The sequence below is a fragment of the Xiphophorus maculatus genome, chromosome 22, assembly GCF_002775205.1.
Source record: "Xiphophorus maculatus strain JP 163 A chromosome 22, X_maculatus-5.0-male, whole genome shotgun sequence".
NCBI classification, from domain to species: Eukaryota; Metazoa; Chordata; class Actinopteri; order Cyprinodontiformes; family Poeciliidae; genus Xiphophorus; species Xiphophorus maculatus.
The window spans coordinates 3,744,548-3,759,904 of record NC_036464.1 but is presented as its reverse complement, the minus strand read 5'-3'; the positions used below and the strand labels follow the sequence as shown (position 1 = coordinate 3,759,904).

The 15,357-nt window shown below is 37.8% G+C and overlaps 1 protein-coding gene across 1 annotated transcript in view; it reads right to left on the bottom strand.

Moving 5' to 3' along the window:
• The window catches only part of dntt (DNA nucleotidylexotransferase), a 93,674-nt gene that overhangs the window by 36,354 nt on the left and 41,963 nt on the right, over nucleotides 1-15,357 (bottom strand). Inside the window, exon 8 of the mRNA XM_023327243.1 lies at nucleotides 11,011-11,113. Within this exon, the coding sequence (XP_023183011.1) occupies nucleotides 11,011-11,113 (103 nt within the window). The remainder of the gene's footprint in view (nucleotides 1-11,010; nucleotides 11,114-15,357) is intronic.

Below are 15,357 nucleotides of genomic sequence, written 5' to 3'. Positions count from 1 at the left end.
GGCCTTATTACAGAATGTGTAATAATTACAGCAGTTGATAATGGTCACTTTAACGCCACTTTAAAGGTTGACCTTAAAAGTGGTCAGAGTCTTGAAGGTACTTTGCTCATCTGTTTGGAAATGCAAAACCCTCAAACTGTTCAGGAAGTAGATGGGTTATGTGACCCAAACGCATCAATATCAGAACAAAAGCAAAAAGGCTTGTAAAGATGCTTGATGCTGCATATTGCTGCGTTCACACTGAACACGTTTCATGTCAAAAAACTCATCTGACGCGTCAAGTTGACTTTGAAGTCAGACGCTTGACATTTTGCTCTAGACGCGCGTTGCGACGAACCGTTGTTTCCGTTGCCGGTCTCTTTGTAGAAGGTTGGATGAAATGGCACCAAAATATTACGTAGTGACAGCTTCTGCAATCACAACAGAGGCTCAGATGCCTTTGCTAAACATTTTGTGTTCACCAACTACAGCCGCCACTACGTCAAATGGCGGAGTCTCTCTGATTGGTTGACGCTCCACTTCCAATGGCAAAAGTTCAGATTTTCAAACTCCTGTGTCCGACGTACTGGACATTCAAAACGCTCCAATCGCGCAGTGCCAGATGCACAAAACCCGTCACAGCGCCCCCTTGACGCGCTGCGACGCTGTGAGACCTTGAATGTAAACCAGACACTCAAATCACGTTTGGTGTGAACGCAGCATATTACTTAATTGTCATTATTTTTGTAGAAATCATGTTTCATTTTGACATTGAAGGTGTTTCTATTGTCAAATAAGCCAAACTTTGTTGATCATGATTGGTTTGTAAAAGTATTAAAAAATGTGAAACATATATGGATTGAATACTTTTTATATGATGCAGCAGTGAAAAAGAGTCAAACATGATGTTAAGCTATTGAGAAACTAATATAAATTAAAGTTGAAAACATTGCTTTTAAGGATTAAAATGTGCAACCCTGAAGAAAAAGTAAAGCACAGTTGAGTACAAAGTGTTCAACTTAGATTGAGGCAACAACCCAAAAAAAAGTCAATAGACTGATTTCCTTAGGGACGCTCTCTGGAAGATTAAGGTTTTCCTAGATCCAAAAGAGTTAGTGCGCTTTAGATTACAAATTTTCAATTTAATTCCAGCGCCCGCCGTGATTGTTTGGGATGCCACTTTCCTCATGCTGCCCATAAACTTGTCACATTCTCCTTAAAGACCAATAACTAAGGAAGTAAATCCAGGAAGCCACCTCTCTGCCTGCTCATCTGATGAGAGAGGGTAATTACAAAACATTTAACACCTTGTCAGCATAGCGTGAATTGCTGCTCCTGAGTACAGGTCACTGGAAAGGAACAATGTTTCTCACAAGGCAATGAGAAATCCAGAGGCAGTTTGGAAAACTTGAGTGACAGATGAGGAGGAAAAACCTCAAAGAAACCGGCAGGCCCTCTTTACTTCCACTCTCTAATTATCTTTCTAAGTGGAGTCATTTCTTGTGCAACTGTAGGGAGAAATTCTCCATGTCACCCCTTGTCTGCATCCCTGATAACTCTGCAATTACAGATAACCATTCACCCTCCAATAATAGGACAAGCCTGGGATTCTTAAAGTTCGCCTGATGCTCAATAATAGTGTAGCTGCAGGCACTAAAAGTACAAACTAAGATGAGGCTGGAATGACAGCATAAAAGCATTAAACTACTGACAAATCTGAAAATAAAATCCTCCCCAAGTCAGACAGCAGAACCAACTACAAGTATAGAGCATTTCACATGTGCAGTATTAAGAAAACACAGTGCTTTGCAAAAGAAATAACAAGCCTTTAACTTTTTGAAATGATGTATTTTACTGCAATTTGTGCAATAAAGTCGCACATAATTATAACATGGAAGGTAAATCATGCAATTCTGAACTAATTACAATATAAAAACACTGGAATGCATTTGTATTTAGTCTTTGTAAAACAAAACATTTGCAGTTTTTGCTTTGCAAACAGCTAAATTACAGAGGAACTGGACAGTGAGAATAACTTAGCTCTGGACTTTGACTTGGCCATTCTCATACGTTTCATTGTAGTTTTGCTTGTATGGTCAGAATCATTGTTCTGTTGGAAGAAAAATCAAAACCATAGTCCTAAATCTTGCTCATTATATCTGTTTGGTTCGCTTTAAATAAACCAGAGTTCTCGCTTCATTCAAGCACATGTGAAAATTCACATACTGATGCAGAGCAAGCAAACGAAACCTGGTCTGCAACGTAATTTTAAGTAAATCTTAGAGGAATTCACTTGAAGTGAAAAGAAAACTTTCTACTTAGAAAGAAAGTGAACCAAAGAAAGCACGTTATATCTCCTACAGATATGATTTACAGGCATTAATGTGATTTGAAAACTTTTGAATAATAGGCTGGCAAGTTTACTTGTAAAGCACCAGGTTGTACACACTGGGCTGTCCCTTACAACGCAACACCAAAATACACGAAGAAGACGAGCCATCACATTAAATAAAAGCATAAAGATAAGATAGAAACATGTAAAAATAAAATGTCAACATTTTAGTCAAACCTAAAACATGATAGAAATAATAAAATACATTTTTTGACTGCATGGATAAGGTACAGTAAGGAGTTAAGATAAAGGTACATATTTAATTAAATGGTAAACAAAAAGCAATTTGTGAAAGTAAAACAAAAAAATCATGCAGCATTATTTCCCAGATTTGCACCAATGCAACCCTGCAAGGATGAGCCAGTATAGATGGATGGATGCTTATGCACTTTTTCAAGGCTTTGCGCATAAATAAAATACTAAGCAGAATATTCAGTAGCTACAACAGAAGACCTGAAACATTAGCAATGCACACAAGACACTGTTCAAACCGTTATAGAAAAATCACTGGATTGTTCTGTGAGATTTAACCTTCCTGTCTCTACAAACTAAACCGTCAACACAGTTCAATATGTAACAGCTGTAAGTCAGTCACCAAGAAATCCACCATAAAAAGGATGTCATGAAGCTCCCCCATCTCAGCATTTCCAAGAACTGTTTAGCCCAACAGCTCTCTGTAATCATCTCACTCGCAGCAGGTAGCGTTAGCCAGCATCTGAGCGTAAGCTTATTCTACCAGAACTGTTTACACAGAGAATCATAAAAGAGTTCAGCAGGAGGATAAACTTTTCCCTAAAGCCTTTTCTTTGAGCAGTGGTTTAAAAAATAAATAATAAAAGTTGAGTAAACAAGCCTTCTGAAAAGGTGATCTAAAGACGACGCTGTTATAATTTCTATTCGCTTGATTTCCTGGGTTCTTTCCTTCAAGGAGTGTGACTAGAGGCCACAGCAGCCACCTGGAACCGAAAGATGAGCGATACGTCGTCAGGGGCCAGCCAGGCGCTCTGATCTCATCTCAAATTCCCTCTGACTCACAGAAACGGAGAAATTGCCTTCAAGTTGTAGCTTAATGTGTGTTAGCCTGGTCTGTTTGAACTGCACTGCGACTTTGAAGCAGAGATTTGCTAGAACTAAAGCGACTGATTACTGAAATAAAAGTGGAACATTTTGTGTGTAACTGTGTGCCAAAGTAACTGTAACTTTCATTTAGGTCCTAAATTGATTAATTTTTATTAAACAACCCCAGCTGCATGGAGAGCTTTGTTGGTTTATATTAACTAAAATGTTAGTTTGTTTTTTTTATTTAAAAACAGGCACAGCATAATCAAACTTCAGTCTATGACATAAATGTTCCGGATTCTAAGGTTAAGTTGTCATATGTAAACACATGATTAATATTTCAATTTTGACCAATATTGTGCAAAACTCACATTTTGTATGTTTTTATATTTCCATTTTGATCTCTACTGCTTAAAAAAAACAACCAGCCATTTTTTTGGCAATAAGTTCATGTTTTTTGGTGTCTGGAAAATGAGCCGTTTCAAAAACCTTCCAAATGTAACGTCACAAATCAGCAACACTGCCACTAGCAACTCCAGTAAAGTCTAGTCCGTTACCTAGTAATCCAAGCAGAACTCCAGCACATTTGGTCAGCTGGTTTTACCACTGTACAATGGCTGCTGGAAAAGTCTATCGTTGTTGACTTTCCATCCAGAAACAACTTACTGTGTTTGTTGGTTGTGCAAGAGGCTTAACTTCTGCTTTTCAAAGATGTTCGGTTGCATAATTTCACAAGCGAGGAGAAGCTTATTTGGATTTAAAGTGACAGAATTCTGAAAATGACTTATTCTGAAATAATAAGTCATTATTATTTCAGATAATAATGACTTATTGTGACCATACTAAGATCTCAATATCTAGGAGCAATAACTGCATTTCCATTGATAACATTACTGCACAATTTGATATTTTGAAAATAAATTTTCCTAATGGATCCATGGAGATGAAAATAAAAATTCTCGATTGTTGATAAAAGTTTTGGTTCTAGGCTTAGGTGGGTTTTTTGGCCATATTGCAAAACCGCAATGGAAACATTTTCCCATCATGAATCGTGATCAACACCTGGATGTTGCCACTGGCACAAACCAAGAACAAGACAATTGGATGATGGCGCGCCATATTCTATAATGACTTATCACGTAAATAAACGTAATCATGTGATTTTAATTGTGTTTAATAGAAACAACACATTTGCGAAATTGTATGTTTGTTTTTTTTTTTTTTTGGACAGTAGCAGAATATAGACAAAGTTCTGCCCAGTTTTGTAATTGAAACTCAGTTAATAATAAGGCTTCAGAAGTTACTGTAGATCCATAGAGGACAATATTTAGAGACAAAGATGATCGATGGCATCATATGGACATCCATTGCCATTAGCCGGGTGAAGCTTAAACTCATCCGTCTGATAAAGAAGTTCCTGGCTGACCTTGACTCTGCCCCCAAGTCACGCTTCCTGAATACCAGCATCAGAAGGGGGCAGGTAAAAATGATGAACCCCATTTTACAAGGACGTTTTTAGATGGAAGTATTTTTATCTTCAGGCTGTACAAGGGGACCTGGATGGACTGGACGGGGTGCGGATGTGTTAGGCCTGCCTATGACACAAGGCCTGAGTGAAGACACGACGGCCCCCGGGGGCTCGATTGCAGATGACAAGGTTACACGACTTAAAGTCAACCTTTGCTACCTCCACTTAATCACTACCTCTCGTGTCCTCGTCCCTGCAGAGCAGTCCCTCTCTCCTCATCCCTTTTCTGCCTGCCCCGCTGAGAAGAAAGCTTCCAGTCATATCACGCTGTCCTTTCTTAGGCTCTGAAAGCCTTTCTAACACCTATCCATCTAATTCGCTGTCCTCGCATATCTGCAAACACTTTCACACCTTCACCTTGCTCTGTCTCCCTACAGTGAATGGAAATGGCTGCAAGATGTGGGTTCCCAGTAATACCAGACAGTAAGTAGGAGGTAATTATCATAAGGACAGACCTCTGGTGGGGTGCAGACACAAGGCGCAGTGGTTGAAACAGAGAATGAAGATGGAGGGATTTATTTTTAAACCCAATGAGGGCAAAAAGACGAGAGTAGCTAGACAGTGCAGGTCTGTGAAGCACTTATCTCCTGTTTAACCCTCTCAAACTATGTTTAGAACAGCATTCAGTGAGAACAATCCACCCTAGTCCTCACTGCTCCGTTTCATACTGTACATCTCTACACAACTCTGAATCAGTGTCAAAGCTGACAAATAAAGCTTCTTGGAGACCAAGTCTTGGAAAATGAATTACGTGATTTTAAGTCATCTTTTAATTTTATCGACATAGTTCTTCTGGCTGTAAATAGCATTAAAAAGGGAACTATTATGCAAAATTAACATTTTGAACTTCTATCTGGGCTTCTACTGCTTCTGAAAACAGCCCAAGTGCATCTTTTTTGGTAGTACGTTAATGTTTTTTTGGTGTCTGGAAAATGAGCTGTTTCATAAACCTTCCAAATGTAACGTCGCAAACCAGAAGTCACTGCCCACCACCTAGCAACCCCAGCAAAGCCCAGCCCATTACCTAGCAACCCAAGCTGAGCTCCACCTGGTTTTACCGCTGTATGTGCTGTACAATGGCTGCTGGAAGACAAGTGTTTTGTTGTTGACTTACCATCCAGAAACCACTTGCTACATTCTTGTTGTTTGTGTATAAGGATGCATTTCTGCTTTTCAAAGACTTACAGTTGTATAATTATGTATCTGTCTGTGTCAATTTTCATTTACAAGAATAAACATCGAGTTGAGGGGGGCGTGGCCAGCAGCGGCTTATTTGGATTTAAAGTGACAAGAGCTCATTCTGAAAGGAGCTCAACATGTTCAGAACTGAGCAGACTAAAATCTCATTACCTAAGAATGATTTTGTGTAAAAGAAAAATGTATTGTATTCCACATAGATCTATCCTAACCTGTTCAGGGAAGCATAATAGGTCACCTTTAATGCTTTGGAGTGACCCAGCTGCAGTCTTGACTTAATCTGACAGGGGTAAAATAAAACCTAGGGTGATGGCAAGATAGTCTTCCAAACAACTGGAAACATACAAAAGCAAAATATACTTCATTACTGTTATTAGATTTATAGCAAACTTTCAAGGTCATGATTGAACAATGTAAGATCTATTATTCTGACAGTCAGTTGGTTAAGGAGAGTTTTGTTTAATGGGCTCTGAAATGATGATTAAATAACTTATGATCACTTCAGCTACATTTAGAATCAGGCTATGGTGAATGAATAAAGATTGTCACTGATTAATGCTGGGTTAACTCTACTACCTCTAAGTCCAGTTTCTTTTCAGGTTTGGACTGATTTTAAAGATCACATATGAAAAGACACACTCTTACCTGTCCATACACAGAGTATTGGGAATAATTAGAACCGGCTATGTCTTCATAGAGAACGGGATCTAACATTAGCAACACATCATTAGCTGCTTAATAAGATGGCAAAACAGTAGATCCTAAAAATATGTGAGGATTTGGAGGCTCCCTGCTCCGGTTTGACACTCTGGCTTGGAAAAACACCTGAAGGCAAGATGAAAACAAACAATACCTGGTAATCCTTCACACCAACATCAAAAAACAAGCCTCAGATTCATTCAGTTCACAGTGGCTACAACACAAACAAAGCAACACAAGTCTGTCAACTGGTCAGATGTAACAAAATAAAAAAAATGTATTTTTCAGCAAAATACAGTACTTGGATCAGACCATAAGCTACCGCTTGAGAGGCAGTTCTGTATGTATGACCAATACCTACAAGCTAAGTAATCAAAAATCAATGCTTTAAAAACAAAACTAATTGAAAATCTTGTTCCCCTCCTCACCTGTGGGGGCGCTGCACCAAGTACCGCTGAAGGTAACAAAACAAAAACCTCAGAAGAAGACGTGTGCGCAACTTCTTTCTTCATGAAATCAAACAAAAATGGAGTGGCGTTAGATTTTTAGCAATTGTGGGATTTCTCTTTTTTTTTTTTACCCCTCCAGGGGGTCTTTTTTGTGGGCTCTAGTGTCCCTTATATGAGAGTGGGCTGACAGGAAACGGGGAAGGAGAGGGGGGAAGACATGCAGCAAATGTCGTTGGATCCGGGAGCCGCGACGGCCGCGTCGAGGACTGAAGGCCTCCAAATACGGGTCGCGCCAACCGCTACGCCACCACGGCACGCCAGGGGATTTCTCTTTTGTACATGGTGATTGTATTTACCCAGAATTCCTTGTGTTGTAGTCCGCTTCTATACCATGTTTTGTTCCACAACTATACCCTACTTTGTGTTGGTAATGTATAAAAGTACTTTTGGATTATTGGTGTGCTTTGAACATTTCTGACCACCCAGTTGAACCATTATGGTAACAAATTAAAGAAAAAAAACAGACAATTTGTCTCAAATCCCTTCAACAGATTCTTTAAGTCTTTTAAAAAGTCTCATTGTTTGCTCATTTCCAATTACGTGCCGTTCTCAGCATAGAGGAATGTGTTTCCATGCAGCGCTTAAATTAGACACCCCTGTGGCACAACGATATTTGTCAAATTATATTTTTAAATTAGAAGAAAGTAATTGTCGTCATTGTAATGCAGCTATTAATTAAAACATCAAGTGTATGTAAACATAACCTGCTATTAACACTGTGACTCTCCATGTTTTATCTTTGGCTGACACATTTTCTCACTTTATCGTTTTCTAATGGCTCTGCCTCTGCTTTCATCAGCTGCCTGCCTTTTACATTCCTGCTCTCCTTTCATTCTTTCAGCCACCTTTCCATCTTGCCCACTTTTGATTAAAGGATCCATTTTCCATTAAAAGGTGTCCAGAGCGATCTATGGCCTTAAATGCTCTGCAACAAGTTTGTGAAATAACCAATTGTATGTTATCTATTATTAAATTCAGTCACATCTTTTTAATTCTTTCAATTTCAGATATAACTTAAGTACCACAACTGTTGTTATTTCCTTCAAGTAAAATGAACAAAAAGAAAGCTTCAATGGGAATCTGCTATATTGGCTGTAAATTGCTTAGCTCCATTTACCATGAGCAACCAGGTGAACTCTGGTAAAATCCATCCCTGTAGCTTAAGTCAAGTCAAATGTATTTGTGTAGCACATTTCAGCTACAAGGCATTTCAAAGTGCTTTACAAAAACACGAAGTCGTAAAACGCACATTCAACAACTGAAACATTTTGCCGTCGTTACACATCAGAATGTTTATCAATGTTTTATTTATTATGTTTCAAAAGCAACTCTGAACAGGAGGGTTTTTAGTCTAGATTTAAAGGAACTCAGTGTTTTGCCTGTTTTGCAGTTTTCTGGAAGTTTGTTCCAGATTTGTGGTGCATGGAAGCTGAATGCTGCTTCCCCATGTTTGGTTCTGGTTCTGGGGATGCAGAGCAGAACCAGAACCAGAAGACCTGAGAGGTCTGGAAGGTTGATATGACAACAGCAGATCTTCAAGGCATTCAGCGATTTATAAACTAAGAACAGTATTTTAAAGTCTCTGAGCTACATGGGGCCATTGTAAGGACTGTAGAACTGGTGAGATGTGCTCCATCTTCCTGGTTTTAGTGAGAACACAAGCAGCAGCGTTCTGGAACAGACTGAGTTTTCCAGCAGACCTGTGAATACACTGTTGCAGTAATCAGTGCGACTAAAGATAAACACATAGACAAATTTAGCTAGATCAGGGATGTCAAACTCATTATAAAGATTATGAATGTCCAGCTGTGCCAGAACATATTGATAAAGCCCATTAGCAAACTGCTAAAATGTGAATAGATGGCTATTTCTGCCTACAGTAATTAAGTTAAATAATATTAAATATATTTTCACATTTGCGTAAATTGGGAGTCTACAGATAAAAACTGATTCAATTTGATTAATAAAACAATATTAAAGCACAGAACTGTTATTTTGAAGGTTTTAGTTATGTGTCCTGCTAGACTTTGGAGGGCCACATAAAAAACATGAGTGGGCCAGATTTGGCCCCCAAGCCTCGAGTTTGACATGTGTGCTCTAGATCTTGCAGAGACATTAGTCCTCTAATCCTGGAAATCTTCTTTAGGTGATAAAAGGCCGACTTTGTTATTATTAATAAAAACTAATTCAGAATATTTGATAGCAGATGACCACATGAACTCTAACATTTCACTCCTTAGAAACTCCAACTAACTTAAAAAAAAAAACCTTCAAAGGTGAGGTAGTATGAATATTAGAAAGTATGTTCTGGCGCTTTCAATTTTTTTCGTGAAAGTTTTAGGTTTTGTGTTACTTTCACACAATTTGGGGTAAAAATTGGCTATTCAGTTTGAAAATAAAAAAAAAGGCCTGGAGCAAAGATTTGAGCTTCGAACATGATCAGCGCTTAGCTGTATTATTTTTGGCAGACAGACATGGCTTGTGAACACATTTGCAACAAACTCAAGCCTATTTTCACACATCAGCACAGAAGATCCAGGGCAGGTGCTGACAATCTGGTTTAGACTTTTTTTTTGGCACATTACTATTCACACATCTGCATCACAGGGGGAGATTTATATTTATATATATATATATATATATATATATATTTATTTCCCAGAGAGTTTGAGATGTGCTCCTACAGCTGGAGAATAGGGGGGGTGTCTGCTGAGGAGCAGCTGTCGCCGCTGCACACGATGCAGGAAAATCTCAGTATTTATTAACATCTCTTAAAGGAAAGCCAGCAGTGCTTTTGTGTTGATAATGAAACAGTGTTTTTGAATGCGTCCAGTGTTGAAGACTTTCTCTTTTTCTGTGAATGTGTTTGAAAGATTTGCAGCTAAGTTCATGCACTGCCTCATCTGCTGAGGTGTGAGAGATTTTATGTAGGTTCCAGGTACGGAGCGATTGTGTTGACATCTCTGTTTGACCGCGTCTTACCTTCCCAAACATTTCACTCAATGTGTCTCTGAAACAGCAGAGCTTTATTGAAAAGTTTCTTTCTGCTATATAGTGTAATTTTCAGATGTGTGAGTTGAATATTATTTGAGGTCAAAAGGTTTTAGTTGAAGATAATTGCCTACAACTTATTTTATTTTTTAGTTACTTAAACTAAAGGATTCGTAATAACTTTTGTTTTATAACTCATGGTGTAAAATTATGGAAGGCGTTAAATGAGGAGTTAAAACAAAATTCAATAAAATTTAAGAGGAAATATATGAAGGTCATTTTCAAAGATATAGAAATATGGGTGAGGAATGGCACAAATGTGTAAATGCAAATATTTAGGAATATCTGTGTTTGCTCAGTACATGACAAAAAAAATCAAATATAATGATTTTAGTTTATAATTTTGTATTCCTTGTTTACTTCTGCTATTTCATACGACTATTATGTTCGAAATAAATGTTTGCATAAGTAAAGTGAAGCAACGTGACGCAGTAAACTCAGATGAGCAGTGCTGTTCGAACTTCACTTTGCAATTTATAGTAAACTTGCAAACATCAAAAGATTCTAAGCATCTGAAAATAATTATTCTTTTTTCTGTTGCTTTTTTTGGCCACAAATCCCCAAATTTTTGCAGGCAATTGAAAGCGTCTACTTACTTGTTTTTTCAGACTTTCGATGATGCTGATCAGAAGGTTTTCCTCCTTTCCCAGCTCCGTTGTGGTCAATATAAAGTCGACATCATGGCCAAAGTCCTTCCCCCTAAAAATAAAACACAAAGTGTTGCTACAGTGTATACTGTTTGATCCTCAAAGGAAAACTAATCCTACTGTAGCTGAAACAGGCAGTAGGCATTAGAGTAGTTTCAAATATTTTGTTTGCTTCCTGTACTAACAATTCATTTTTTTCTGCATGAATTGATGTTTTATCCATCAGTACAGCTGTGTTGGAGGGAGGTTTCAGTCCTGTAAGGTTATCATGACAGGATTACTGTATCTGCCAGGAACGGATGTCAGATAAAACTCAGCAGGACCCCCACAGGAACAGTACGCAGAGAAAAAGGTGTATCAGAGCATTTCTCTGGCACCTGAATCAGTAACTCTATAATCATTCCTCCATTTCTACACAACGTAGAGCATAATTGTAACATAATAAGAATATAATCCATGATTAAAATAAAACCTGAATGGGGACAAAATAATAACCATAAAGAGTCAGGAGCAATAAAAATTTTTAAATCAAGGTTATTCATGTGTCAGATTGGCCTAGTTAAAGTCAATTCATAAAGAAAAAACTTGAAAATCAATGGCTGATGTCACAGAAGGTGTCAAGTGTTTTACAGTGTACAACAACTGTTCTATTTTAGGAATAATTACATAAAAATCTAATCTAAACTATTTGTAGAACTGATCTACAATGATTCACAGGATGGTTTTCTTTCTTTGTAGGTTTCTGGCTGCCATTTAAGTAAGATGACAGAAAATAGCAGCTTTAATAGAAGTGACGCACGAGGATTTTGTGTGTGGGAAGAAAGCTTATTATGATGGACTTGTCCGCATCAATTTGGCCCTTCCTGCCAAAAAAAAACAAACAAAAAGATTCATTTCAAGCTGGTCATTACCTAGCGCACACACATTACACACACTTTCCCACAGAAACCCTTTGATAAACAACAGGCGAACTCCTGCAGAAGTATGCTCCAGTGTCACTGTTACAACAAAGCAAAATGTCAGTGAATGTTGTGGGCGATACGGCTCCAAAGCAGCTTCTGCATCCACAAGGCTCTGCGTTTGATCTCTCCTTCGTGCCACTGGCAAATGACTGACGGCAGTCAGTGTGAGTGACATTAAAGGAATGGAGAGAGGCTGAGGATAGCTGCAGGCGAAAGCTTCAAAGGTTCACACGGCTAAATCAGGTAGCAAGTCAGAAATAAGAAAAGTTTGAGCCCTTACAGTTATGGTGGCATTAATGTAACATCGGGATGAGTCGGCAGAGGATAAAGGGCATAAATCATAGTTTTTACAAGATTTCTTTCTGCTATTTTGCTCATGCTTGTTGCTCATGAGCAGTGTTGTATAGTAACAAAGTAAAAACACTTCACTACTTTACTTAAGTATATTTTGGAGTACTTCATACTTTCCTCGAGTATGAACATTTTTGATAACTTTCACTTTTACTTCACTATATTTCCGAACTTAATTGCGCACTTTTACTCCGATACATTTTCAATGTGTGGTTTAGTTACTCGTTACAAAAAAGCGAGAGAGAGAAACGCAAGTGTTTTGATCCCACCTACTGATTAGCAAGTAGCAAGCAGGCTACCGAACAAAGTCCGTAGCCTGCTTGCCTGGGCTTGTTCATCACCACCAATAGGATACACCTGTTTCGCTTCTCCCATTAAACACAAAGCAAGTCTCGCAATCAGCAGCAGCCACATGGAGGAGGAGACGGAGACCACAACACGGTCCAGGGGAACCACCAGCTGGTGATGAGAGCCCATGGCCTTATTTAAACACAATACACTCTTTCGTGGGTGTTAAAGATTTGTCGTGCCGCATGCAGTTTATGTTATTCCTGCCCGAAGATGTGGAAATTCTATCTTACAAAAACTCCCCGTCCAACTTGAAGAAACACACCGAGGTAACGTCTTATGAAATGGTTATAATCCTCCTGTTTCAGTAACTATAGCTTGGTCACTAGGCACTATTGTGAAACGTTGACCATAAATGAACTTTGTTTGGCATTGTTTCAGTTCCACACGTGGTGTATTTAGCTTAGGCCTAATGTTGACTGTAACAGGCTACCTAGACTCCTCTGTTCAAGGGGGACAGAAACCATAGCGATAGCAATTTAGACTAAATTTAACGAATATAGGAAAGGCATGCAAGTTTAAAACCAGGTTTACAAAAAAGGTGTCCCTCTTCAGATGCCAATAAGCTGCATTTCCCTCCCAATTCTTTTTTTCTTTTGCATCATGACCAGTTGTGTGCACCACCTACTGACTGTAGGATTGACTGTTTCACTGATTTGTGAAGTAGAGTAATCGTAACAGCTCTTTTTCTTCATGTTGGCCGCATTTTCTGTACTATTTATTTTTCTCATTTTCAGCACTGACCTTACTTGAAGGGAAAACTTAAGGCTTACAAAAACTTTGTATTTTCTGTCCTGGAGGGTTTACTAAGAAGCTGGTTCAGTTGTAAAGCAGGTTAAGTTAACCTTGTGCTATAGGTAAAGCACATAATTTTCTTAACTAAATGATGCCTGCAGGTTTATCTATTAGCAGGTTTAATTTTGCCTGCACTTGGTTGTGTATATTATTTTAAGTGTATTTGACAAGTTTACCAAGATATAAAAGATGTCATTCAAACTGCATTTGCTTTGTTTTACTTTTTACTTGTACTTTTCATTACATTACTTGAGTACATCCATTTTTACAGTAATTTCCATACTTAAGTACAAGAAGTTTCAGATACTTTAAGACTTTAACTCAAGTAACATTTCAGTCAGTGACTTGGACTTTTACCAAAGTCATATTTTGCAGAGGTACCTATACTTTTACTTGACTCTGAGATTTCAGCACTTTATACAACACTGTTCATGAGTTATAATTTTTGTTTATGAACAAAGTAGGAGACATAAAAAGAACGACAAAGAAACAAAAACAAGCAAAAAGAAGAAGAGAATGGGACGTTTAGCTAAACATATGATATGTCTGCCCTTTATTTTTTAATATTTATTCCACCTGGAGGATAGAAGGATATTTTACTGGTAGGATTTAACCGTTTAAAAATGTATCAAAGATTTCTTTCGGTGGAGCGAGAATCATTCCTCTAAACACGGCAAAGCCGAGATCCTCTAATGTTTCCAGCACGTACATTGTGCTAATGTTGTTAAATTACTTTTACTGCTGGCTTCTGTTGTGCAGGCAAAACTCACTCAAGTGTGCAGCTTAAATGTGCTTCATGAATGGAGGAAAATCTGGAAAAAAAACATTCATGTTGCACCTGATCTCTGTGTGATATTCAGTACTAATCTGTAGAAAAGACACCATGGCATTACATTTGAACTTCTTTTAGTAAAATCTGTCAGGTCAGCGCAATTATTTAACTGAAGATATTAAAAATGTCTGTTCATGCATACACATTTCAAGACATTGTTAACATCCCAAAATTTTGCACATTTATACAATTCTGTTAACCAAACAAAACCTGAAGATGTAGTTATTATTAACTTAGTGCAATTTGCAACAGCAAAGGGAAAACAAACAGAAAAATCACTGAACAACAACTCAAAACCACTTGTTTTTCTCAGACCCGTTGCCATAGCAACTAACTGACAACAGCTCCACTGGTGTTTCAGGATTCAACACCAAAACAAAAAAAAAACAAGCAAACATTTTCCACAAAAAGAACAGAACATTCAGTGTGTTACAGTTTTATGTTTTCATGCATGATGTTTATTTTGTGATTATCAATAAGTGATTGTCTGAATACAGTGGCGATTGATTAGCTAATTGTGTGGGTTGCCTTCTTTTTAACTAGAGCGAAACACACTGAATGCCACAGCACTTCTACATCTTAAGGTTATCAAAGTTAAGCTAGCATAGCTGACCTACTTCCTGTTCCCTCGCTACGTTTTTTTTCATAAAAGCTTTTTACGGATATGTGAAATGTAATACTTTATACCTTTTTCTTCTACATATCAGGTGTACATTTAAGATTTAGCTTTTCATATTGCACTGCAAAAACACAAAATCCTATCGAGTATTTTTGGTCTAGTTTCTAGTGCAAATATCTAACTTTAACTTAAAAGTGACTTTTTCGCAAGATGTAGAAGATTGTTTGGAGTAAATAATTCCTTAATATTGATTAAAAACCATTAGTTCCACTAGCTTACAACATGGGAAGATGTCTTGTTATAAGTTAAATAAACTGCCAAAAGAATTAGAACTTTTTCATCAATATTAAGGAATTATTTACTTAACACAAGCTTCTATATCTCGCTAA